This window comes from Tarenaya hassleriana, unplaced genomic scaffold (genome assembly GCF_000463585.1).
Source record: "Tarenaya hassleriana unplaced genomic scaffold, ASM46358v1 Cleome3, whole genome shotgun sequence".
NCBI lineage: Eukaryota > Viridiplantae > Streptophyta > Magnoliopsida > Brassicales > Cleomaceae > Tarenaya > Tarenaya hassleriana.
Genome location: NW_010966177.1, coordinates 3467623 through 3491179, shown reverse-complemented (window position 1 = coordinate 3491179; position 23557 = coordinate 3467623). Strand labels below are relative to the sequence as shown.

General features: G+C 38.8%; 4 protein-coding genes across 9 annotated transcripts; all 4 read left to right on the top strand.

The window, feature by feature from the left end:
- The first annotated feature begins 775 nt into the window (after positions 1-775).
- LOC104819114 (protein IQ-DOMAIN 14) lies at positions 776-3566 on the top strand. 5 transcript variants are annotated; one of them, XM_010549022.2, is made up of 7 exons: positions 777-1012; positions 1208-1277; positions 1418-1546; positions 1645-1956; positions 2225-2446; positions 2557-2688; positions 2783-3566. In XM_010549022.2, the coding sequence occupies exons 3-7, from the start codon at positions 1478-1480 to the stop codon at positions 3389-3391; spliced, it is 1344 nt and encodes a 447-aa protein (XP_010547324.1). In that variant the 5' UTR covers positions 777-1012; positions 1208-1277; positions 1418-1477; the 3' UTR covers positions 3392-3566. The 5 variants fall into 5 exon arrangements, with proteins under 5 accessions (XP_010547325.1, XP_010547324.1, XP_010547322.1 ...); XM_010549020.2 differs by having other exon boundaries at positions 1208-1315; XM_010549023.2 differs by having other exon boundaries at positions 776-1315; positions 1648-1956.
- A 5238-nt stretch (positions 3567-8804) lies between these two features.
- On the top strand, positions 8805-10777 carry LOC104819113 (cytokinin dehydrogenase 6-like). Its single transcript, XM_010549016.2, has 5 exons — positions 8805-9390; positions 9510-9637; positions 9739-9999; positions 10090-10352; positions 10434-10777. The coding sequence occupies exons 1-5, from the start codon at positions 8805-8807 to the stop codon at positions 10753-10755; spliced, it is 1560 nt and encodes a 519-aa protein (XP_010547318.2). The 3' UTR covers positions 10756-10777.
- Positions 10778-18035: 7258 nt separating this feature from the next.
- Positions 18036-20990, top strand: LOC104819110 (glycerol-3-phosphate dehydrogenase [NAD(+)] At3g07690, cytosolic). 2 transcript variants are annotated; one of them, XR_772760.2, is made up of 6 exons: positions 18036-19028; positions 19199-19420; positions 19520-19767; positions 20076-20215; positions 20312-20636; positions 20974-20990. XR_772760.2 is itself a non-coding variant. In XM_010549014.2 (5 exons), exons 1-5 carry the CDS (start codon positions 18389-18391, stop codon positions 20436-20438), a joined length of 1377 nt encoding a protein of 458 aa, XP_010547316.1. In that variant the 5' UTR covers positions 18036-18388; the 3' UTR covers positions 20439-20685. The 2 variants fall into 2 exon arrangements, 1 of the variants encoding a protein (XP_010547316.1); XM_010549014.2 differs by lacking the exon at positions 20974-20990 and having other exon boundaries at positions 20312-20685.
- LOC104819111 lies at positions 20857-23292 on the top strand. Its single transcript, XM_010549015.2, has 3 exons — positions 20857-21164; positions 21837-22136; positions 22955-23292. Exons 1-3 carry the CDS (start codon positions 21049-21051, stop codon positions 23040-23042), a joined length of 504 nt encoding a protein of 167 aa, XP_010547317.1. The 5' UTR covers positions 20857-21048; the 3' UTR covers positions 23043-23292.
- Positions 23293-23557: the final 265 nt, after the last annotated feature.

Sequence of the window (23557 nt, the reverse complement as noted above, 5' to 3'; positions counted from 1 at the left end):
TATATATATATATTGTTCTTATAAAATTATAACATATAGACCTTTGGAAGAAAAGGGAACCCGTTTACATTGTGTTGATTTAGAAATTAACTCATATTAAAACTTTAGGTGTTGCGTCGAGACTTGCGATTTACTCTGACTTAATGTATAAATTCTCATCGTTATTTGCTTTTTTTTTTTCTCTTAAAAAAATAGAAAAAAATTGGAAATAAATATTCTGAAAATTGATTTTCGGTATATGCTTTTCGCCAATATTTTTTTTTCCTGCATAAAAGTTTTTATAATGGCCATATAATCAATTATATAATGTTTAATACGATTCCTTTAAAGCGAAACAGAATTAAAAGAGAAAAACTAACCAAGCAAGAAGAACAAAAATCTGGTTATTATTCTAGAATCATTTGTTTTCATCATAGAAAGCTAGGAGACTAAAATAGAAGCTTCCATTTCCCTTTGAGTATATAAAATTCAAAGATAAAAAAAATCGAGAGAATGTGAATCGAATTAATAGGTTTAAAAATCGATTAAATATTACAATTCTCAAAACAAAATAGTATAAAATTAATAAAAAAATCAAGTATAGACTAAAATATCTTTAAAACAAATATTTCTTAGAAACGAGTTTAAATAGATTAGAATTCAGAGGCTTAAATAACAAATATCGCGATAAAGGGTAAAAGAGTAATTTTAAATCCAGCGAAAAAGCCCATGTTCACTTGTCTGCTCGGAGGAGAAAGAAAAATGTTGGGGGAGAAGAAAACAAAAGCCTCTGTGTTCGCTACATAATTCTTTGAACAGTCTCCTTCACTAATGAAGGAAGCCCCACCCACCTGAGTCCATAACATTTAAAAAAAAAAAAAACTATTTTCTCCGCCATGGGAATTTAGCAAATTTGACGAGAAAGCTTCAAAATCATTGAAACTTCGGTCCAATTATTGCTCGCTACTCAACCCAGAGAGAAAAAAGGGGGGGCAAAAACTCACCTTTACGTGCTTATCGAACCAGCAAGCGAGTGAGATTTTCTTTTCTTGTTTTGGGGTGATGTTTGTTTCTCGGGAAAATCTCACAGAAGAGGGATTCCTTTTTTTGTGCCGCGACTCTATAATTCGCTTCCTACTACCCCCAAATTGCCTTATTTTAGTATTATTTTTTTTCTGGGTTTTGGTGTGTGGCCTGCGTCGCTAACTTCGAGGGCAATCTTTATCAGTTTCAGAAGCTATTTCTGGAGGAGTGATTTGCGCGGTTCATTCATCAAATCTCGGGTTTTCGGGAAATGGGTACTGAGAAAGCGCCTGGTTTCGCGATGAATAATTTGGTATTCAGACGTTTTTGTATCAGTGGATTTGCTCTAGAACTAGAGTATGGTTGGTTTGATTTGATCTAGGGTTTGTCTAATCATCAGAATTTTTCTGATCAGATTGGTTTATCGGTTGCTGACGAGATCAAGAACACCATCTGATGTAATGGTTATGCGACAATGGCGAAGAAGAAGGGTTTGTTCACTTTGTTGAAAAGGATTTTCATTTCGGAAGCTAACCCAGAAAAGGTTAAAAACAAAAACAAAAATCTTGGTTCTTCTGTTTCCACATTTCCTGTTCTTGTTCCGTTTCAGAGTTTCTGACTTGTCTTAGTTTCGATTTGTAGCAGAGAGAGAAGAGACGAAGATGGGCATTTTGGAAGCTTAGGGTCAAGAAAAGGTTACCTTCCATTACAGCACCGCCAAGGGACAGGACAAGAAGTGAAGAGGGTGAAGAACAGAACAAGAACGATGTGGCCGAGGTCAACCAACTCTCTTGTAGTCCTCAACTAGATGTCAGAGAAAAGTTAGAAGAAGATTCAGCAACAAAAGCAGGAAATGCCATCACCGATCCACCACCTGATGATCAAATCTTTAGAAAAAGACAGATTGAAGAACTTTCTGCAATTCGGATTCAAACCGCATTTCGGGGCTATCTTGTAAGATGGCATATACCAGCTTCTTTCCATGTCTATGATTCATGAATGGTTGACTTGTTTGCATTGGCAAAAATCTAGAGGAAAGGAGAAAACATTTTGGTTTCCCTCTCTTGCTTAGTAGTTCATCCGAATTATCCTGACTTATCAGTGAAATATCAATCCAGATTGACAAATCTCAACATGTAATTTAAGAAACACATCCGGGTTCATTTCGATTAAGTGGATTTTGTTCCCTTATCTTTTGTGGATGTATCATATATTGCTTCAGGCGAGGAAAGTTCTACGAGCCTTGAAGGGAATAGTCAAGCTCCAAGCCTATATCAGAGGCCGAGCTGTGAGACGCCAAGCAATGACTACCCTCAAGTGCTTGCAGTCTGTCGTGAACATCCAATCGCAGGTCTGCGCGAAAAGAACACAAATTCCGGGTAGTGATCTCAAGCATTACGAAGAGAGCAAAGAATTTCAGACGTTCAAGGACAAGATTATCAAGGTAACGTGAATCGACAGAGAAAGTTAGTTCGGAAATTTTACATCTATGTGTTCTGTTCTCAAACTTATGTTCGCATAGAGCGTTATGAGACTGTTTCACACGTGCTTCAGGTGGACACCAATAGCCCAAAGAGATGGGATGACAGTCTTATGACAAAGGAAGAGGCTGAGGCACTGGCTATGAGCAAGAAAGAAGCTGCATTGAGGAGAGAAAAGATAAGGGAATATGCAGTCACACACCGGGTATTTTATATGTTTCACTCTTCAGCCATTACAGCGATTTGCTTCGATTTAGATTTTCGCTATAAGTGGAAATTCGTCTGTCTGTAAATTTCAGAAATCCGCGGAATCATACCAGAAAAGACACAACACAAGGTGGAAGTACTGGTTAGACCAATGGGTGGATACCCAGTTAACTAAGAGCAAAGAACTCGAAGATTTGGACTTCTCTTCAAACCCGAATCCAAAAGACGAAACTTTTAAGGACAAACAGCTTAAACCCCCGAGAAATTCTTCGCCCAGAAGATCGGTAAACCACAGAAGACAAGTTTCGGTAGGGGAAGAAGATCCGAACCCTGTCCTTCAGTCGCCCACAGTCACAACACCGACTTACATGGCTGCAACGGAATCAGCAAAGGCAAAGACGAGATCTTATAGCTCCCCGAGGGTAAGACCAGGAAGCTTTGACACACAGTCAGAGAGTTACTCGCCGTACAAGAACAAGCTCTGCCTATCATCTTCCCTTATGACAGACGCTCCAAGCAGAGTTAGGGTTCACAACAATAGCAACACCGTCAATAGATCGAGCGCGTATCAGCAACGATCCCCGGGATTAAAGGGCTTTACCGCGGGCCCCGTGAAATCGAGCCACACGACGTTGAACGATCTTAGCATTAACTCTGAACGTTCGTTACCTAGCTGGAACAGGCAGAGCAGTTTCAGATGAGTTTGTGTTTTTTTAAAGTTTGTCCCTTTTTGTTGAATCTTGAACTGTATATACTTTTTCAAAAGCGTTTCTTTTCAAATCATGTTTTGAAAGTTCGTCCCTTTCGTTGAATCTTGAACTGTATCCTGAATTCTCTTGCTTTCTTTCTACGGGTGAAAGTAGAGTTGACGAGCAATATTTTATGCTTCATTTGATCGACAACTATCATATGACTAAATTATATTATTTAATGGGACTAAAATATTGAACTTGAACCCTAATTAATAATATTACGTATTCTAACATCCATGTGAGGTTTGTTTCATTCTCGTGAGGGGCACATGATTTGGTATCATGTTCGGTTTTCTGTCGTCTTTGTAAGAAGCTTGAAAAAAAAGGACAATGCTGCCTATTACAAAATTTCACTTTTTCAATTCAATAATATATTTTAGATGAAGCATAGGTATCAAGAAAATGAAATTCATCTTTTGGGGTTTTTGGAAAAAAAAAATGTTTTGCAAATTCAAAGGTCCGATTTGATATTCTTGTTCTGTTTTGTGGTTGTTTGGACCAGCTCTTAGTTGATTATATTCCACTAAATTGAGCATTATATTTTTTTTCCTTCACCATATAGTCTAGTGATAACGAATCTGTCCATTGACCGCCCAATTGAAAAAAAAAATATTACTATGTGATGCATACAAAATATATAAAATCATATCCGCTAAATTCTGTAATATAAATTCTTTCAATCGCTATTTGGTGTTTTTCTTTAAACAACATTTTTCGTCAATTTTATACGTATATACATGCCTGGATTTATGCCATGATGTATGTATTTGCAGATTATACGGTAGGAGTGGACGTTTCGATAGGGTACTTTAGAATCAGACTGTACTGAACCGAAAAATACGATAATATATCTAAACTAAACCATCCAAATTTTTTAAAGGTAATTTTTTTAGAAAATTTTTCAAAATCGAACTGAATTTTAAAAAATCCGAGAAACCGAAAATTTGTTAAGAAAATCTATTTTTTTTAATAAACACTGAAACCGTACTAAACCGAGCCAATATAAAATAATAACCGATTGATATATTTTTTTTAGAACCAAAGAATCAAACCGAATAATTTCTAAACTGAACTCGAACCGAATAACAAAACAGCCACCCGATATTTCTGTACGCATATCTCTACGGGTGGTGATAAACGGTCCACGATGAATCCTTAGGATTGAACCGTAAAACCTTGTCATATTTTGGAGATTTTGTATTTATAATAATATATTGATATGCGATACATAAAAACAATAAGATTTTAACATTTCGCATGAGAAAATGAAATTTCTGCAAAATAAATAGAAATGTTTTTTTAACATCCCCAAGAACAAATGCAAGCGATGGTGTATTGCGGCCAAGGGGTGCATTTTCCAATTGCGGCGTTACTCCCGTCGGCTTTGGCATATTTAGCGACGCATAATTTGTTGCACTCTTCGTCCGTACATGCCGCCGGTAATGGTTCTCTGTTCGTGCACTGGTGGCTCACCTCGTCATCCAATTTCACTATCCGTTCCACCATTAACCCGATCAAAAAATCGAATACCCTCGTTACCATACCATAGTTAATTAAAAAAGAAAGAAATTGTAATGGCTTAAGTAGGGATATTTTGGTTCCGTATACCAAACCGGGTCGAATCAAATCAAACCGAAAAACATATAATCGGATTTTTTTAGAATAAGTTTCTTTTCGTAATGTAAAGCAAAGCAAAACCAAATTCAAACCCGGATAGAACCGGAAGTTAATTAAAAAAATATTTATATAAATCTGAATAGTTATAACTATAATTCTACAAAATTGAAAAACATTCAGTCCTTAAATAATTGGAATTCAAAATCCGAAATGTGGACCCCTAATTCTAAGTTTCAACCTACCGGTATTCCTAGCTCCGGCCATCTTGGACTCTGCATATAAATTTTTGAAGTGAAAAGTTATTATAAAAATGAAATAAAACAGATTTCAACAATATCAATATTATATATATATACATATGTAATGAAGATATAAAAAATGTTTAAAATAGGACAAAATAATACTATGTACCACTGAAAGATAGAATCAATGCGAGAACGGCGACAAAATGAATAATTTTCATCATTTTGATGATGATGATGATGATGATGATGATATTTTTTTTTCTCTCCAGGAAACGATATATATATTTGGTGAGGACAAAAGGGTCGCGCAATTGGTACTTATACCAACTCTCATCTCATGTAGCTACGCCGGTTTCCAAAGTATACATGGAAACAAATAAAAATTTACAAGGAAAATGAATGTATGTAATTAGTTCAGTTATTTAATTCTTTTATTTTTAATAATTTATTTTAGGAAATAAAATCTGATTTAAAGCTAATTATGTATAGCGTTTTTTTTAATCAATTAGGTAAATCCAGATTACATATAAAAGTAACTGATAAGAACCAATAAAAATTTTCACTACAAACGGCCACATGAATAATATTCATAACTATTTCAGAATTTTTCATCTTGTGAATCACGAAAATAAAATTATATATATATATATATAAAATATTACCATGACAATTTCAAGAACAACATTAAGGATTCGTTCTCATGAGTGTCGTTGAAAGTGATGGCAATTTTCAGACAATGGGACCAAACAGCAGCCGCCGAATCCATCTGCTCTTCGACAAATGTACATTTTGATTTTCACCGTTTCCACATATTTTATATTTTCCATTTCCGATCCCGATACTAAATTGTGAGATAAAATCTCGTGGTTAATTACAAAATTTCTCTTGCCCTTAATGATGGTTTTGATTGAACATAAAAATAACACCTTTTGCAAAGCTAATGATCATGTCGTAACCTTTCTCATTTTCACATTTGCGTAATCATTTTTTTTTATATTAAAAACTCAATGTTATGGTTTCTGGTTTATTCAGTGGAGACTTATCCAACCCAACTTATCAAATCCAAATTATGTTTGGCCTGATTTAGAGCAACTCACATAATAATTTAATTACTAAGAAAAATATTTTAAATTTATATGGTATATATAATAAACATATGATCTGATTATATCTGTTTTGTATCTATTTAGATGTAGTAAGAGTATAGGTTGTGTTATATAATATGGATAATAAATATATATATATATATATATATATATATATATATACATATTCAATTGATTACATACATTTTCATTTAATGGATCGAACTTAATAAAACAACAATCACATGTTTTACTAGATCATAATTATATCATTTCTAGGTATTCAACTCCTCCAATAACGCATACATATGATTCTCTCAAGATTTCATCAAATCAACTGTTTACCCAAAATCCATCTAACAATTTCCACTGCTTCAAAGTAAATTCTAAATAATTCATTTGGGATATCGAATGATTTAAGCGGTCCATGATGAATTTCTCGATATATTCGATTTGGACGGTTGAAATCCATCCTTAATTTAGCATCATGAAGTGATAATGGCGGAGTATCGTTAGAATCACTTGGAATCATGGACCGCTTAGGATCATGGACCAGAAAAACGAAATGATAGACACACATCACGTAGAATATTCAATAGTCCTACCAAATTTGTAAGACCGACCAAAAATAATTGAACGGATTTAGTTTTTGTAAAAATTGAAAGAAAAAAAAAAAGAGCCGAACCCGGAATGATGATGACCTTCAATTAATGATAATTCAAATTAGATCATGGTCTTTGTTTATCCTCTCAAAAGCTAAATCTAATTATGGGAGTTCGGGGCAAAACACATCCATCGTATGTTGGAAACTCTAAACAAGGGAGAGAAAAAAAAAACATAAAAGCAAAGTTCTTTAACGATGAAACTGTTTTAGTTGACTCCTCTTGCGGTGCTTGTAAACCTGATTAGCTTTTTTCATGCCACACGTGTGTGTGTGTATATACATACGTATATATGTGTGTGCACGTGTGTGTGTGTGTGTGTGTGAGTATGTATATACATCTAAATAAGGACCATGAAATGCACAAACACTCGAGGCCATGACCCTACAATTGAGATCCTTAAGCTCACTTTGAACGGCACACAATATGCTAAATTCCTTTGCTCAATAAGAAGATAGTCTTTGAGCATTGTGCTATCAAATCTTTGGCCCAAGGGCATGTCCCTCTCAACAGAAAGTACCTCAAGCTCAACTTAGAGGATCTCTGTTCTCATAACCAAAACATCCACATATCTACAGTCTTGTTTTGTTATATGTATCCCACTTTGAAAAGTTTTCATGCTCTAACAGTATCACCAAGTGATATCTAATCTTAAGATTAAAAAGGAAGAGATTGAGAGAGAGATGCACTCACCTAGGCTGCAAGTGGCAGAAACAGTTGATCAGCGGTTGCAGAATTGCATTTGCGATCATAAACCGCAGAAGAAAGAGTTGATCAGCGGTTGCAGTGCTGCGTTTGGGGTCATAACCATCAAAAGCAGATTAAGTCAGTCAATAATGTTATCATTTTGGTGATATGTGGTGTGACTCTTTGCTTCTTTAGTCATTGAAGTAAAAGCAAACAAAGATGTAGAAGGGAAGAGCGCATCCATACCGCGTTTCAACAATGACTTCCACAAAGTCCCCCGAGTGATGACTTCCCAACTTCGTCCACTAAAAAGACATCGTTCTCAAATGTTTTGCGTTTCCTGAATCATTTTGCCTTATGGGCCCATATTCTCCCACTCACTCAGCATCTTTTTGCACAGCAATGATCCCCACACCTCTCTCCCATAAGTTAAACTTCACTTTGTTCGTGTTCCTGGTTCCTGTTGTTCAGAGCATGTTCCTGTACACCAATAAAGTAATTACTATCAGAAACAAAAATAATCTTTTCTTTCAAATTCGCCAACTTTTTTGTTTTCCAAAAAGAAGAATAGGAACAAAACAAGGATCTTTACTTTTATTTGTATCATATATTTTAGCAAACAAAATGCAAGAAAAGATATACAAAAGAAAATACACCAATAATTATGCCCCAAACCAAAGAACCCTTTTAATCCTACCTAGTACTATACCAACTGAGAAGAAGGTTTTATTTTTTCCTGTCAACAAATATGAGTGTATTTACACCGGTCAACTCTTTGTTGGTTGGTGTATTACTCAATACGATTGAAGGATTTGAGGGGTTTGGGACACAATCACTACAACCACGTGGGGTTTGTGGCACTTTTCCTTGAACAGAACAACATAAGAGAAGTTGGTCTTAAGAAGTTACTAAAACTCAGTCCATCTTAGTGGACAGTCTTCACACGGATTATAAAAAGAAGATTTGACTTCGCCACCAAAACCCACATCTTTAAATTCTCACATGAGCCCCTTGTTTCCTTCCCACTTTTTTCCCATTAACCTGCAAGACCTTCACGATACTAAAAATGGCAATTCCATATCTCACAATAAACATGCTTTTGATCATTTCAATTGTGACTTTAAAAGCTAACCTTGGCTTCTCCGGGAGCACTTCTTCATTGAAAACACTTCCTCTTGATGGGTATTTGGAGTTTGAAGACGTTCACTTTGCCTCCAAGGACTTTGGGAACAGATTCCATCGTCTTCCTCAGGTGGTTCTCCATCCCATGTCTGTTTCAGATATCGCCACAACGATAAAGCACATCTGGGAGATGGGTCCTGTCTCAAACCTTACTGTTGCTCCTAGGGGTCACGGTCATTCGCTGCAAGGCCAAGCACAAGCCGACCAAGGAGTTGTCATCAGCATGGAATCACTCCAGGGACGTATCATGAGGGTTCACTCCGGGGAATTCCCGTATATCGATGTCTCTGGTGGCGAGCTGTGGATAAATGTTCTGCGTGAGAGTCTGAAATATGGGCTAACACCAAAGTCTTGGACAGACTATCTACACTTGACTGTTGGTGGTACTCTATCCAATGCTGGGATCAGTGGACAGGCATTTCGACATGGACCACAGATCAGCAACGTTATCCAACTTGAAGTAGTAACAGGTTTGTAGATATAAACTAGACCCTTCTACTTTTATACTATTGCCGAACTATGATATTGTTTATAACATAAAGTGTGGTCATTGTACTCTTACCGGATAACAAATTTATGAAGTATGCAGGAACAGGGGAGGTGGTGAACTGCTCGGAGAAACAGAACAACGATCTCTTCTATGCCGTCCTGGGTGGGCTTGGCCAATTTGGCATCATAACACAGGCTAGAATATCACTGGAACCAGCACCAGATAAGGTAATAAGGGAAGTTGCAATGCATGGTGATGTCAACTTTCACTGATAAGTAAGCTTTTAATACGAACTAATGCGAAGAAAAAAAATCTCTACTTTGAACAGGTGAAATGGATTAGAGTGCTGTACCTTGATTTCCAGACATTCAAGAGAGACCAAGAACATCTGATATCTGCCGATAATACATTTGATTACATCGAAGGGTTTGTGATTATAAACAAGACAGGCCTACTGAATAACTGGAGATCATCCTACAATCCTCAAGACCCAGTAAAAGCTAGCCAATTTAATTCTGATGAGAGAACTCTGTATTGCCTCGAACTCGCCAAATACTTCAACCTGGACGAGGCAGATGAAATTAATGAGGTGAGTTGTTATGGATGAATTGTCACATTCACAGATATATCATGATCTCTATCATTATATGGAAACCATATTTGTTTTTCTGCAACCCAGGAAGTTGAGGAATCACTGTCTCAGCTAAGCTACATTAGATCAACACAGTTCCTGTCAGAAGTTTCATATGAAGCCTTTTTAGACAGAGTGCATGTATCAGAGACTAAACTTCGGTCTAAAGGGTTGTGGGAAGTTCCTCACCCGTGGCTCAACCTTCTTATTCCTGGAAGCAAAATTCAAAACTTTGCAGAAGTTGTTTTCAGTACTATCCTGAAGCACAACATCAATGGCCCCATCCTCATATACCCAATGCACAGATCAAAGTAAACATGACATAAATGACTCATCATTTCAGAGATTTTCATGCATCATATGTTCCTCATCGATCTCTGGTTCCATTTCAGGTGGGATAACCGATCTTCTGTAGTTATTCCAGAAGAAGATATTTTTTACTTGGTGGCATTCCTTTCCTCTGCAGTTTCTCCTTCAGAAGAAAATGGTGGTTTGGAACAAATATTGAGCCAAAACAAAAAGATTCTTGAATTCTGCGAAGCATATCAACTTGGGGTGAAGCAGTATTTACCACACTACACAACAAGAGAAGAGTGGCAAACCCACTTTGGGTCACAATGGGAAGTTATTGTAAAGAGAAAACTAGCATATGACCCATTGGCCATACTTGCTCCTGGACAAAGTATATTTCATAAAGCAACATCTTACTTATAACAATATACAATCTAATGGCTTTTTTTGCCTGCCTTAGTCAAATTATCATAAAATCATAAAGAATGCCAAGAACAAAACTAACACTGGTTTGTGTACCAAACTATGGTAGATTGATGTTTCATGAATATATGATCTTAACTGCTATGTCCCTCCTTATCACCTCTGTATGCATGTCACTGCATAGTCTGACGAGCGAGGTACATACGATCATATGATAGCACTTAATTTGTTGTTGTTTCTTCCTGAAAAGAATGTGAAGCTTTAAGCCTCACTTTCCTTGTATTAATCCTATGAGCTAACACATACTTCCTCCAAATCACAGTTCCTTTAGTTTCTAAAAACTGATGCAGTTGTTATCAATCATTGACAGAAAAAAATATCTTTCCAAAGTGTTGTCCAACTGCTCAGAATCCAAAAAATATCGAATGTAAAAAAGTTCTCACTTCTCAGGAAAAAGAACTTGGGAACTACGGTCTATAAGATCTTCAAGTGAAAAGACCCCAAAGTGGCCAAACAGAATCCGACATAATACGCGATTCTTCCTTTTCTGTTGCAGCCACTAAAATAGACAGTCACATGGGGGCATGCGGCCTGCAGTTTCATCCAGTAAAGCGACACACAAGCTTTTAGTGAACATCATTGACTCTTGTAGATATGTTAAAGCGGCAAAATCAGCAACTTTTGTAGTTATTACAAAAGTAACTAGTCTTTGAAGTGCAACGGTTGACCATAAACCAGCAACTTCTAATACAACGACAAAAACAAGAAACTTAATGATATAGACTTTCGAGTTGCCTCAGGTCCTAATCTGGTTGTCTTCATCAGGACACTGTTAGCTCCTAGATTTGTGGATGTCATTGCAACAAATGTAAAACCAGTTCAAAGATACACCAACTATCAAAAGTTATGAGAGGCAAGTACCCATCATTTTAATATTGACTAAGTTCTTACCTTTTGCTACAGAAACTACTCTACATAATGAAAAGGAAGAATATATACAACCATTACGAATCCACCTAGAAGAAATATATTGAGGAGCATTGGCAATGATAACCAGGAAAAGGACACATAGCATAAAGCACCAGAAACGAAATAGTGGAAATATTCATATCATGATGCAACACTTTAGACTTATGCAGGCAATTTTTGGTGTAAATCCAAGTGAAAGGCTTAGATGATATGAGGCAGTCAAGTTGCTACACATGACCACCATTCGTGTTTACCTTCTCATATCCATAACATGTTTCCCAATTCTGAAGATTTGACAATGCATCGTTGCACATGTTTCGAATCAATCATTAACAACAATGTAACATACCAAAGATATCGAACAAGTTACGAATGCAGCTACCAAGTACAAAAAAATGCAGAAGCTATACATCAACACGAATTCAGATATGCCCTTGTCCTCTGATGAAGCAACAGAAGAAACCCATTACGAAACAAATACTGATAAGTTCCCCACTCATTACACAGACATGCACGGCATCAGCTACTTCCCTAATACCCCCTCCCTCCAGAATCCGATTTCCATAATCTGATGTCGGAATATCGTTTATCACAGAAGGAACAGAAACTCAGAAAATTCTCTCGAGTTTCGGACGCAGATTCTGAAAATAGACTAGTGACCTATTTCTCTCCCGAAGCAGCAAAATCGGTTAACTAAGTAGACAAGGAGAAATGACTTCACCGGCGACAAATGATTGCGTACGGTAACTTTCCGGGCGATTTTCTCAGTCAGGAATTTCGCCGGAGTTCCATGATGGTGCTCTTGCTTCGTACATGTCACGATTTTGTTTTTCAAAAATCGAATTTCACTTCGATTAAGGGCCTAATAAACGGCCCATGGACCGTAAGACGACGGCTCATGGACCTCATTTTCCATATAACTCAGTACTCTAATTAAATTTAAAGGTCTAATTGACATTTCGGAAAAAAGGAAACTTGGCGTATTGTGTTGCGTATATACCATTTAACAATTTCGGAAAGCCATATGACAAGATAATTAATTCGTACCGTTTCCAACCGAATTCGTGCAATATTTTCAAACGGTAATCTTTTTATAAAATCAAATTTTTTAGAACCGAATTAAAAAAAAATCGAAAAATCTAATTTAAAAAAAACTAAAATTTTCTTAACAACCGAATGGAACCGAATATGAAATAATAACCGATTGGTACATGTTTTGTAGAATCGAAAGAATCGAACCGAGCAACTTCCAAACCGAATCCACGCCCACCCCCAGCAGTCACCGTATCATATTGAACAACCAAACCCATCAACGACATCAAAGCACAAACAATCAAATCTATCCGAATTCAGACTATTTTTTGAGATCAAACCATTAGAATCATGTGCTCGATGAATCCATTCAGGGTCACGAGCTGGATTGAAAACCGACAACACTTATGCAAGAAACACAACACCAACTATTCTTTAGTACCTCTCCTCGCTTCAGGCTCCGACAACAACAAACACTCATTCTCTGTAAAAAAAAGCCGAAACAAAAAAGTCAAAAATCCAATCTCAACAAGCAAACAGACAACATTTGGAAATGGATAATAGGAATATATACCCTCTTTCTGCTTCAGAAGCATCCCCATTCAGACCAGGAAACGGACCAACTTCATCATCTACATTGTCTAAAAGTAAATTAAGGAAACCAAAATCTGTTAGCAAAACATAACAGGTAAACTTTAAGATGAGAAAGCAAGCATACACACACACACACACCCATATATATGTATTTACCGTTGTCTGGAGGTGCATAACCAAGTAACCAGTTGCGGACACAAAGCTTTGCTAGGACAGGCCGACAAAGAACACGGCTTCTGAATTTGCTGAGTGAACGAGCACCAGCGCTGAAAGACGATTCCGATGCTGCTGTGGTGATAGGAAGGGTTAGCAGATCGCACGCCATGAAAGCCAACATGCCATATTTGTTCCTATGACGCCTCCAATACTCCAATACTTCCATATCCTTATAATGTAACATCGGTAATCTTGCCTCTTCCTCCAGATAAACGTCCAACAAAGATTTCCCACCTTTCTTTCCCTCTTGCTGCTCCCCATATGCTAAAAGTTCCTGTATTATTCCAAGATTTGAGAAAAGGGTATTAAACAAAAATGAAGAAATGTTACAGTAAGAGACATAGAGAGGAAGAACTTACATCTGCAGAAAAGCTTAGGTTGTTTTCCTGTGAAGATTCACCCGAAGAAGCCCCGGTTGTAGATATACTCTTGTAATGTTCAAAGAGCAAATACAAATTTCTTTTCACATCCTCCAACTTTTCCTTGCAACTACTGGGTTCAATTTTATCGTAGCAGTGTTTCAACATTTCAAACTTGATTCTTGGATCGAAAACAGCTCCCATAGCAAGAACGCCACTGAATTGATCCCAATATTCAGTAAACTCGACATGCATCCTCCTAGCAAAATCTTGTAAAAGTCCATCTTCATTCTCCATACTCTCTCTCAACAAACAACCAATTTTCCAAATTTTCATGAAAAACAAGTTGGAAGTAGAGTATCTTGAACCAGAAATTAATCTGGCCATATCAAAAAGGGGCTTCAAGAACTTGCATAGTTTTTCTCCTTTTGACCACTCTGCACCTGAAGGACAATACTCGAAATTTTCATCAATCAGTTGAACTCTATTAAAAGCACATTGGTACGTAACAGCACCTCGAAGCATCATGTAAGAAGAATCCCATTGATCTGCCTCGTCCAACTGAAAAGAAACTTCACTTTGAATACCAGCTTGCTGCATGCATTTCTGAAACAGTTTTTTCCTCTCCTCCGACCTTCTAATATATACTACACATTCTCTAATTTTATGTAGAACATCGCCAACCAGTTTCAACCCTTCTTGCGCTATAACATCCAGCATATGTGAACAACATCTTAAATCGAAAAACGCCCCATTACACAACAAACTATCCTGCAAAGAAAGTTTCTCCTTTAGTTTGTTTTGAACGTTTTCGTTAGCCAGACTGTTATCCAGAGTAAGGGACAATATCTTTTTCTCTATTCCCCAGTCCTTCAGACATCCGAGTATCCTCTCGGCAAACTCTGTACTAGAATGTGGCTCATATATCCAACAAAACGATAAAATCTTGTCGTTCAGGTTCCAATCTTCATCAACATAACGAGCCGCTAAGCATATATAAGTTTCAGTTGTGATACTTGTCCAAATATCCAAAGTCAAGCATACCCGACTGGGTATTCTTGTCAATGAGAGCTTCAAATCCTCTTTCTGAGCCTCGTAGAATTCACAAACATCAGCAATAGCAGTCTCTTTACTGATTAACTCGAAATCTGCTCTCAGAGAGATAAAAAAATCTCTGACACCCTCATATTCAACAAAAGCAAAAGGGAGATCATGCTTTATGATGCACATACTTATCAAATAGCGGACATAACCATAATCGATCCCCCCTTCACGATCAGCCGGCCTCTGGGGCTTTTCCTTACAAACTAAGAGATGACGCCTTAAAGTCGAAGTTCCATGTGTGCTTGTGCCAATTGTATACTCTCTCCGACAATAGTTGCATATGCCCCTTTCTTTACCATCATTACCATCCTCAGCGATTGTAAAATGATTCCAAACATTTGAAGTAAGATTCCTTTTCCGACCCCTTACTTGCCTTTGATTGTCATCGGTATTGACAGGAAAGTTTGAGGTGTTTTCTCCTTGAGTTTCAGTATTTGATAAATCCATCACACTCCAAATCAACCGAACCTAAGACATGAAGTTATATTTTACTCATTAACGACCAAAAAATCGAAACCAGACATCCTGAGGGAACTGAAAAACATCGAGATACAAATCTGGCCACTAAAACAGAGGATCTGTAAAGAAACTTCGAGTCAAAGAGTGTAACCCAAACCTGAAAATGGATTGTTCTCCAGAAATAAATTCGAAACTACTAAAATTCCTTCGACCGAATTTAACACTTTTCCAATAAACTGTTAAACAGGAACAAGGAAAAAGAGGGAGGCAAACAGACAACATGAACCCAAAACCCAAAATTCCTGTCCACTTCGTTCCTGGTTTCTGTTTCACGAAATGGGTTTTTGGTTTCCAGACAGAGGAACCGAATCTTAGTCCTCCGACATGCAAATGCAGACTCCGACAGTAAACATAGGGAAAACGTAAAACTTACCGAGTCCAACGGTCACAAGGTACTCTGCTTCTGGTCTCTGCTCGAGCCTGAATCGGACAGTGATGAAGAGAACAGAGGAGGAAGAGCTGGAAAATTTTGCTGTTTTTGTGTGGAGATTGAGATGAAGAAGTGTAAAGGGTTAGGGTTTTTTTAAATACGTTACCAGCTCGCGGGCTAGCCCGCGAAACCCGTACCATCCAGTTGCCTTCAACATGTCATCCTACGTGTGTTTTTTTTCTTGAATTTTTTTAATTGGGATCAATTTGGTGAATAAAAAAATCAAATCATTTTTATACAACTAAAATAATCATTGTATTTATAATACATAAATAAAAATCCGGAAAGTGGTTTGAAAATGCAACAGAAAATGCATTAATGGGAACCAAACCCTGTCAGTTTATCGTCAAGGCATGCATTCTTAATGTGGCAGGTGCTCCAAGAGCGTCTCCCCACTATCGACCGGCTTGAGACATGGGGAATCCAAACTCCAAATCAGTGCATTCTTTGTTGCGCCGATTTGGAATCACATCCCCACTTGTTCTTTGGTTGCAGATTTAGTAACACGATTTGGTTGTACTTTGGACGATTCATGGAGGATCCTCCACCGACACATCTCCGGTACTTTTTGGATTGGATCAGCCAATCTACAAACCGCGACGAGGTTACGATTAAGAAGTTGCTGACGCAAGCTATCACATACACCATTTGGATGGAAATGAACTCTCGCATTCATAGAGATCGACACCTTACTATCCACCAGGCAAGACTCAAGGTCGACCGGACCATGAGGAACAAACTAATCTCTCTCCACAATCCGAGCACGACAGTGGTATCGCATTACTTCATCTAGGGGAATGTAACTTTGTCCATTTATGTATGGAGTTCCGGTTAGAGTTGTCTTTCTGTAAATATTAAGACTTTTGTTTTTTTCCTTTGATATTAATTCAATCACATTACATCAAAAAAACATCAAAAAAAATTTATCGTCAAGCAATCTTGTAGGGAATTGCAATCCCTCTTTGTAAACTTTTGCCACTGTTCCGTGCCATCACAGTGAGAGGAAGACGTGTCATGTTTTTTAAGTTACTGAAATCATTTCTCAGAGAAATTGGTAAGAACAAAAAAGAAACACACACGCTAGAGTGAAAACTAAATCTTCCAGATTCCACAATGTATCCCCTAGCCCGGAAACGGGCCAGCTCTAATCAGCGCAGGCCAGGTCGTTTCGGGTTCGATTCCAAAACCGAACTCATTTCAGGCCGCTTTGACTCACGTGCTAAACGAAACGGTTCGCGAGTCAAACAAAATATCAAAATTTAATAATATATCTGTATATATTCCGGTAAGGAACCAGCTCGGGATTGGGCCAAAATGGCTCGCTCGAACCGTGGCTTAGGCATGGCTTACATACCCGACCAAGAAAATCTTGACCCGAATCGCCTAAAAACAGGCTCCGCGGGTCAGCATGAACATAGAGAAATTTCGGAAACCGGCTATCCGTAAAATCGTCCGAAAAGCCTATGGATGTTCCGTTAGCTAATGCTTAAGACTTCAGGCTGCCACGATCAATCTGACACCAGCCATCAAGATCAATCTTCCCTAGATTTGTGGCCCTGATGGATCACTGGATCAGGAAAATTCTTTCGGCTTCTCCAATTTCTAAAAATCTTCACACTATTCAGTTTATGCATAGAAAATTGTTAATCAATCGGATTAATTTACTCTCTTAATCTCACAAGATGTTGGAATAGACACTGTCAAAAAAATCAGAATGGTTAGAACACATATGAACACGTTTCGCCTGAATCTATCATTGCTGCGGCGTATCCAGTTTGCCTAGACCTGTTATCGCTTGATATAAGCTTAGGAGACGCAATATTCGTATTTTGTATTTGTTTCGTATACCACCGCGAGTGGAATGCGTCCAAGGACACGTGAAAATTGCGGTTTACCACAAAGGTTCGAGGGGATCGGACACAGTTTTGTTCTTGATGTTCCCAAAATTTTCGTACCTTTTGGAAATCATGTATTAATTTCTTTAGATTTAATATGTATAATAAAAAAAAAAGGACCCTGCCAATTAATTACCAACAAATGATTAATGAATGACGCGTTCATCCTCAAAACTATTGGTGTTCGGATCTGACGTGAGTTCCTTCTACATGCAAGTCATCTCAAAAGGTCTCGAGACTTCTCCTCTCATCACGCTCCAATTCACCAAATCTCTTCCATTTCTTCGAGACTAATCCAAGCAATTCCCGTCGGGTAATCCGGTAAAAAAAGGCGGCTTCTGTTCATAGATTTCACTGAATTGATTCGACAGACTTTGATTTGGGCGAAACGGGTTCCGTCGATTCTTGAGCATTTTGCTTAATTTTGGTCAAATGGATGTAGTTACCGATGGATGAAAGCTGAGGGGCTTTCGATTGTGACAAAAGGGTTTCGTTGATTTTTGGTAAATCTAGAGATGGTAGGAACAGCGGAGAAGATGATACGTGATCCGAACCCGACCAGTTCCGCGGAAGACAGGCTTGATGAGATTCGTAGGCTGATGGGCAAAGCCGACAATGATCCGTTGAGGATTGCGTGTGTCGGAGCAGGCGCTTGGGGCAGTGTTTTCACTGCAATGTTGCAAGAATCTTATGGCCATCTTAGGGGAAAGGTTCTGGTGAGGATTTGGAGAAGACCCGGTCGAGCTGTTGATAAATCCGTCGCCGAGCATTTGTTCGAAGTGATCAATTCGAGAGAAGATGTGCTGAGAAGGTTGATTGGTCGATGTGCGTTTCTAAAGTATGTAGAAGGAAGGTTAGGGGATAGGGTTTTGTCTGCAGATGAGATATTGAAAGATGGGTTTTGCTTGAATATGATAGACACTCCTCTCTGCCCGTTGAAGGTCGTGACCAATTTGCAGGAGGCCGTGTGGGATGCCGATATCGTGATCAATGGCTTGCCCTCGACTGAGACGTTTCAGGTTTTCAAGGAGATTAGCAGGTACTGGAAAGAGCGGATCACGGAACCGGTCATTATCTCGTTGGCTAAGGGCGTAGAAGCCGAGTTAGATCCTCACCCTCGGATCATAACCCCCACTCAAATGATCAACCGAGCAAGTATACTTTTGATCCTTCCATGTTTGTTTCGTCTGTTCATGTTCTTGTTTGATGCTGTATGGATTAGATACCTGTCTTCCACTGTAACTGGCTAGCTTATCCCTTTTGTACATCCCGAGTTTTGTTGCTGTTTGATTGCATGACCCCGTTGTGTGTGTCGGCTTCTGCAGCTGGTATTCCGCTCGAGAACATTCTCTATCTCGGAGGGCCTAATATCGCCTCGGAGATATTTAACAAGGAGTACGCCAATGCACGGATATGTGGGTCCGAAAAGTGGAGGAAGCCTTTGGCCAAGTTCTTGAGGCAACCTCACTTCATAGTGTGGGATAATGGCGACCTCGTCACGCATGAAGTAATGGGTGGCTTGAAGAACGTTTATGCCATCGGCGCTGGTAAGATCCATCTAATCTTTTAGATCATCGAAGGATACACCAAAATCACGGATCAGAACCTTTGAATCTTGTTTCTTCTATGATTTTGCATGTCCAAAGGGATGGTGGCTGCTCTAACGAAGGAAAGCGCTACCAGCAAATCGGTTTACTTTGCGCACTGTACTTCAGAGATGATATTTATCACTCATCTACTGGCCAAGGAGCCCGAGAAACTTGCCGGGCCTTTGCTCGCTGATACATACGTAACTTTGTTAAAAGGCCGCAACGCGTGGTACGGCCAACAGCTCGCCAAAGGTGAACTCAACCTTCAAATGGGCGACAACATCAAAGGCAAAGGAATGATTCAGGTACCCACCACTGAAACCAACACTTCCAACTCCACTCTAAACCTTATGCTCAAGTACATGGAGTATACTTGTATATAATGACAAACACACAAACATACCTGCGGATACAGTTTTTTGGTGAATGCCCTCTAAAGATGAAAGGGTCTACTCCATTGTATCCTATAATGTTCATTTTTATTCTTTTTCATAGTCCTCGGTCCGACCTATTATCGTAAGCCATTGCTGATAGACATATCACAGGATAGCAATCTCAATCTGGAATGTTGTTTTTCTTGGTCACTCATGGTATTATTCATTTACGTACGCAGGGGGTCTCGGCCGTGAAGGCGTTCTTTGAGCTGTTAAGCCAGTCCTCGTTGAGTCTTCAACACCCCGAAGAGAACAGACCCGTTACCCCCGCCGAGCTCTGTCCCATCTTAAAGATGCTATACCGAATCCTTATTACCCGGTACGCTGACTTTTTTTCCAGCACGCACATTCCTTTCTCCCGCGAAAGCTTAAACCAGATTTCGGGTGGATGAGTGTATTTCTCCTCGATTGTTAGGGAGTTTCCATGCGAGGCGATACTTCAGGCGCTGAGGGATGAGACGATGAACGATCCGCGCGAACTGATAGAGATTGCTCAGAGCCATCTGTTCTATCAGCCGATGCTTCTTGGCCAGAAACCTTGATTTCCAGTCTCCTCCGCAACTTTTATTACACAGGTCTGCTGTGTGTCGGAACAAAGGTTTCATGTTCTTCTGGTTTAAGAATTCATTCTCCATCTCTCTGCTACTAGATTCGGTTGCCTGTGTGAGTTTTTTGTGCACAAATCTTTGCAGGTTCCTTGTTGATCTGTGACTTGTAATTTCTATTGACAAATCAAATAGGTTAGATTCTGTTTCTATAAAAATTTAATCAAAAGTGCTTTATGGAAAATCATTTCTTTTTTTCCCTTCAAATTTTGCAAACTAAGAAATTTGCATCGGTAAAAAAATGGATTAGTTTTAGGGGATTTCATCAATATTTAATACTTCCATTTTTTTTTTAGAAGAAAAAGTGTTATTTTGGTACTTATTAAATCCAAATGAAATGTAATCAAGAAAACTTTGGAGAGTCACCTATCATAAAACCATCCCGCGTCTGCGTTTGCATCTGCGTCCGCGTTTGCGTCCGCGTCGAGACGAACTTCAGGCGGTTATTATTCCTAATCCCATTGCTTTTCAGCAAACCCGAACGGCCGAACCAGAAATCAAATAGGAAGCGTTTCCGCTGAGCACCGCCTCAAGCGACGCCGTTTCTATGTCTCTAGTGGACTACGACGTCTCCTCATCGGACGACGACGACGATCGGAAGGAGAAGCCGCCCTGTCCTCAAACAGAAGCCTCTCCTGCGCCGTATGTGGCTCGTACCGTCTTGTAAGTGCGTCTGCGTGTTCCTGGTCTTATTCTTTGTCTCTGGTGTTGTGAATCGAGAAATTTGGGGATGATTTTAGGGTTTCTGGGTTCTAAGAATTTGGGCGTTTAAGCCGTATCTTCGGTTGAAGTTCAGATATCTGTGTTTGTTGAATTTGGGCGTCCGCGTCGAGACGAATTTGGGTGTAGTTTCTCAATGTTGTGATTGTGACTTGATTTGTGTAGAGTTAGGACATTATATGAGTATTGGACCAAGTAGATGCAGTCTTTCTTTATTTGTTTTCTGGGATTTTCTGGTAGCTGGTGATGTACGCTTCTTCTACTAAGATTGCCATGCGATCACTATTAGAATCATAGCTGCAAAAATGGGCCCTTTTTTGTTGTTTATGCTTGTTCATACTTCAAGTTTAGTCAGATCTTTAGCAGGTTCTGAATTTGGATATGACTTGAGTTTCTTAGAATTAATATTAGTGATAGAGTTGGATTAACTGCAGTTTAGTCAAGATTTCAATCTGTGTTTTCCTAGTTTCGGGTTGCTCAAGAGGGAGTAAACCATTACCATCCACATGAACGTTTGATTCTAGCCTTCAGTTTAGATGATTATAACTCCTAAATGAAGTAACTGTACTGGAAGTTCTCGGTTTCTGGAGTTGTAGTCACGATTACTGTTTGTAGGAAGCCCAAGTCTTCTCCAGCAAAGCAAGAAGATAGTTCAGGGCTTCCGCCACCGATGATTGAGAAGCTTCCAGATGCTTCGCTCCTTTTGAACTCACCGACTATACCACTGGTGAGCGGTAATGACCATGCTTCACGTGTGGCCGCTGCAAGAGCAGAAAGCGCATTACGGAAGAGAGACAGAAATGGGCACCCTTCATCTCTTCCCCGCAGCAAACTTCCAAAAGGAAAATTGGCTCATTCAAAGAATATTCCAGAAACTGTTGGCAGTTTGCTGTTGCCTCCACAGCTCAAGGGAAGGTTAGTCCCTCACACTCAGTATTGTTCTTCATCTGTATTTGCTTCTTTCCCAATTTGATTTTCTTTTTTGGGTATTGCTTTCTTGGCTCTGATTCTTAACACTCATTTGTAGGAGTCGCAATATTCTGACAAATCATTTAGATATTTTAAAAAAAATGTATAGGCGGGTTTTGTGTCGTATATTTCGGATCAAGGATATTGCAGAGATATTCCAGTGGTGACATCTAACCAGATGCAAGAATCCTAGGTTTCCCTGTGTTTGGCATTGCATACTTTTAATTAAGAGTTATCTACTCTTCAACAAAATTTACTGTCCAAAGGTGTTGGATTTATGTTTTTCTCCTCATTTGAAAGCAATCAGAGTTGCTGCATGAAGCATACAGGTTTCTAAATTGGAGAATTGAGGAATTCCTAGAGAATCTAGATGTAGGGTGAGTTTGGGAACGCAGACCATTAGCTGAGTCCGGCCTCTTCATAGATCTAATTTGCTGCATCCGTCTTAGAAAAATCTGAAAACGTCGATCTACTTTCACAGTGCCTCTGTCTGAATGGAATTGGAAGACTTCTGAGGTTCATTAGCATTATGTAGAAGCCGATTGAACCGCTATCGTGGATTCTTGTGTATTAAGAACAGTTCTATCCGATTCACATTCTTTATCGGATGTCTGTTTCAATGCTTTACCTATGATGAAGAATCATTTGCCCTTCTCAGTGAAACACAATTTGATTGTGAATCACGATTTAGTTCACTGCACACTGCACAGAGTTTTCCGGATGTTTCTTTTTCTAATATAAATGTCGTTTTGTTAATGAAACAGGAGCAACGTTGCCACAGAGGACATCGGGAAGCTTTTTGTAAAGAAGCAACCTGACTCGGGAGCCAGAGGATCTCCAAGTCAAGCATGATAATCCTTAATCTCTTAATCCGAACTTTCTTGTGCCTTTGAAACGCTAAACCGATGTTGTAGCCGTTAGCTGTTCAGGTAGATAAGATTGCATCAGCCATTTCAGAGAATTTTGCAAGGTATTTTCACAGTTTCACTTTGTTTTGGACGAGACCTAATATGTTGTCTGTGAAGTCACTGTTGGTTTACGGGCACATTAGGTCTGTTGTTTTCACTAACTCCCTAAAGTTTCAGTATCTCTGCCTTGTCTTGATGAAGTTCCAAACACAATCTACTGAAAGCCTCTAAACCAGGCAAAGCTTCAGTATGGTATTTTGTTTCGGGGGCTTATCCGGTATGGTTTGTTCCGGTTTAATCCAGATCGATATCGGTTTTTGTTCGGTTGAGATGAAACTGGAACGGAACTGAACTAAACTCGGTTAAGGTTTCTGTTCGGTTCAATCGAATTGATCCTGGTTATCACCGGTTTACCCATATCAAAGAGTCCATTGGGTTTGCTTGCAGCGGATCTTTTTC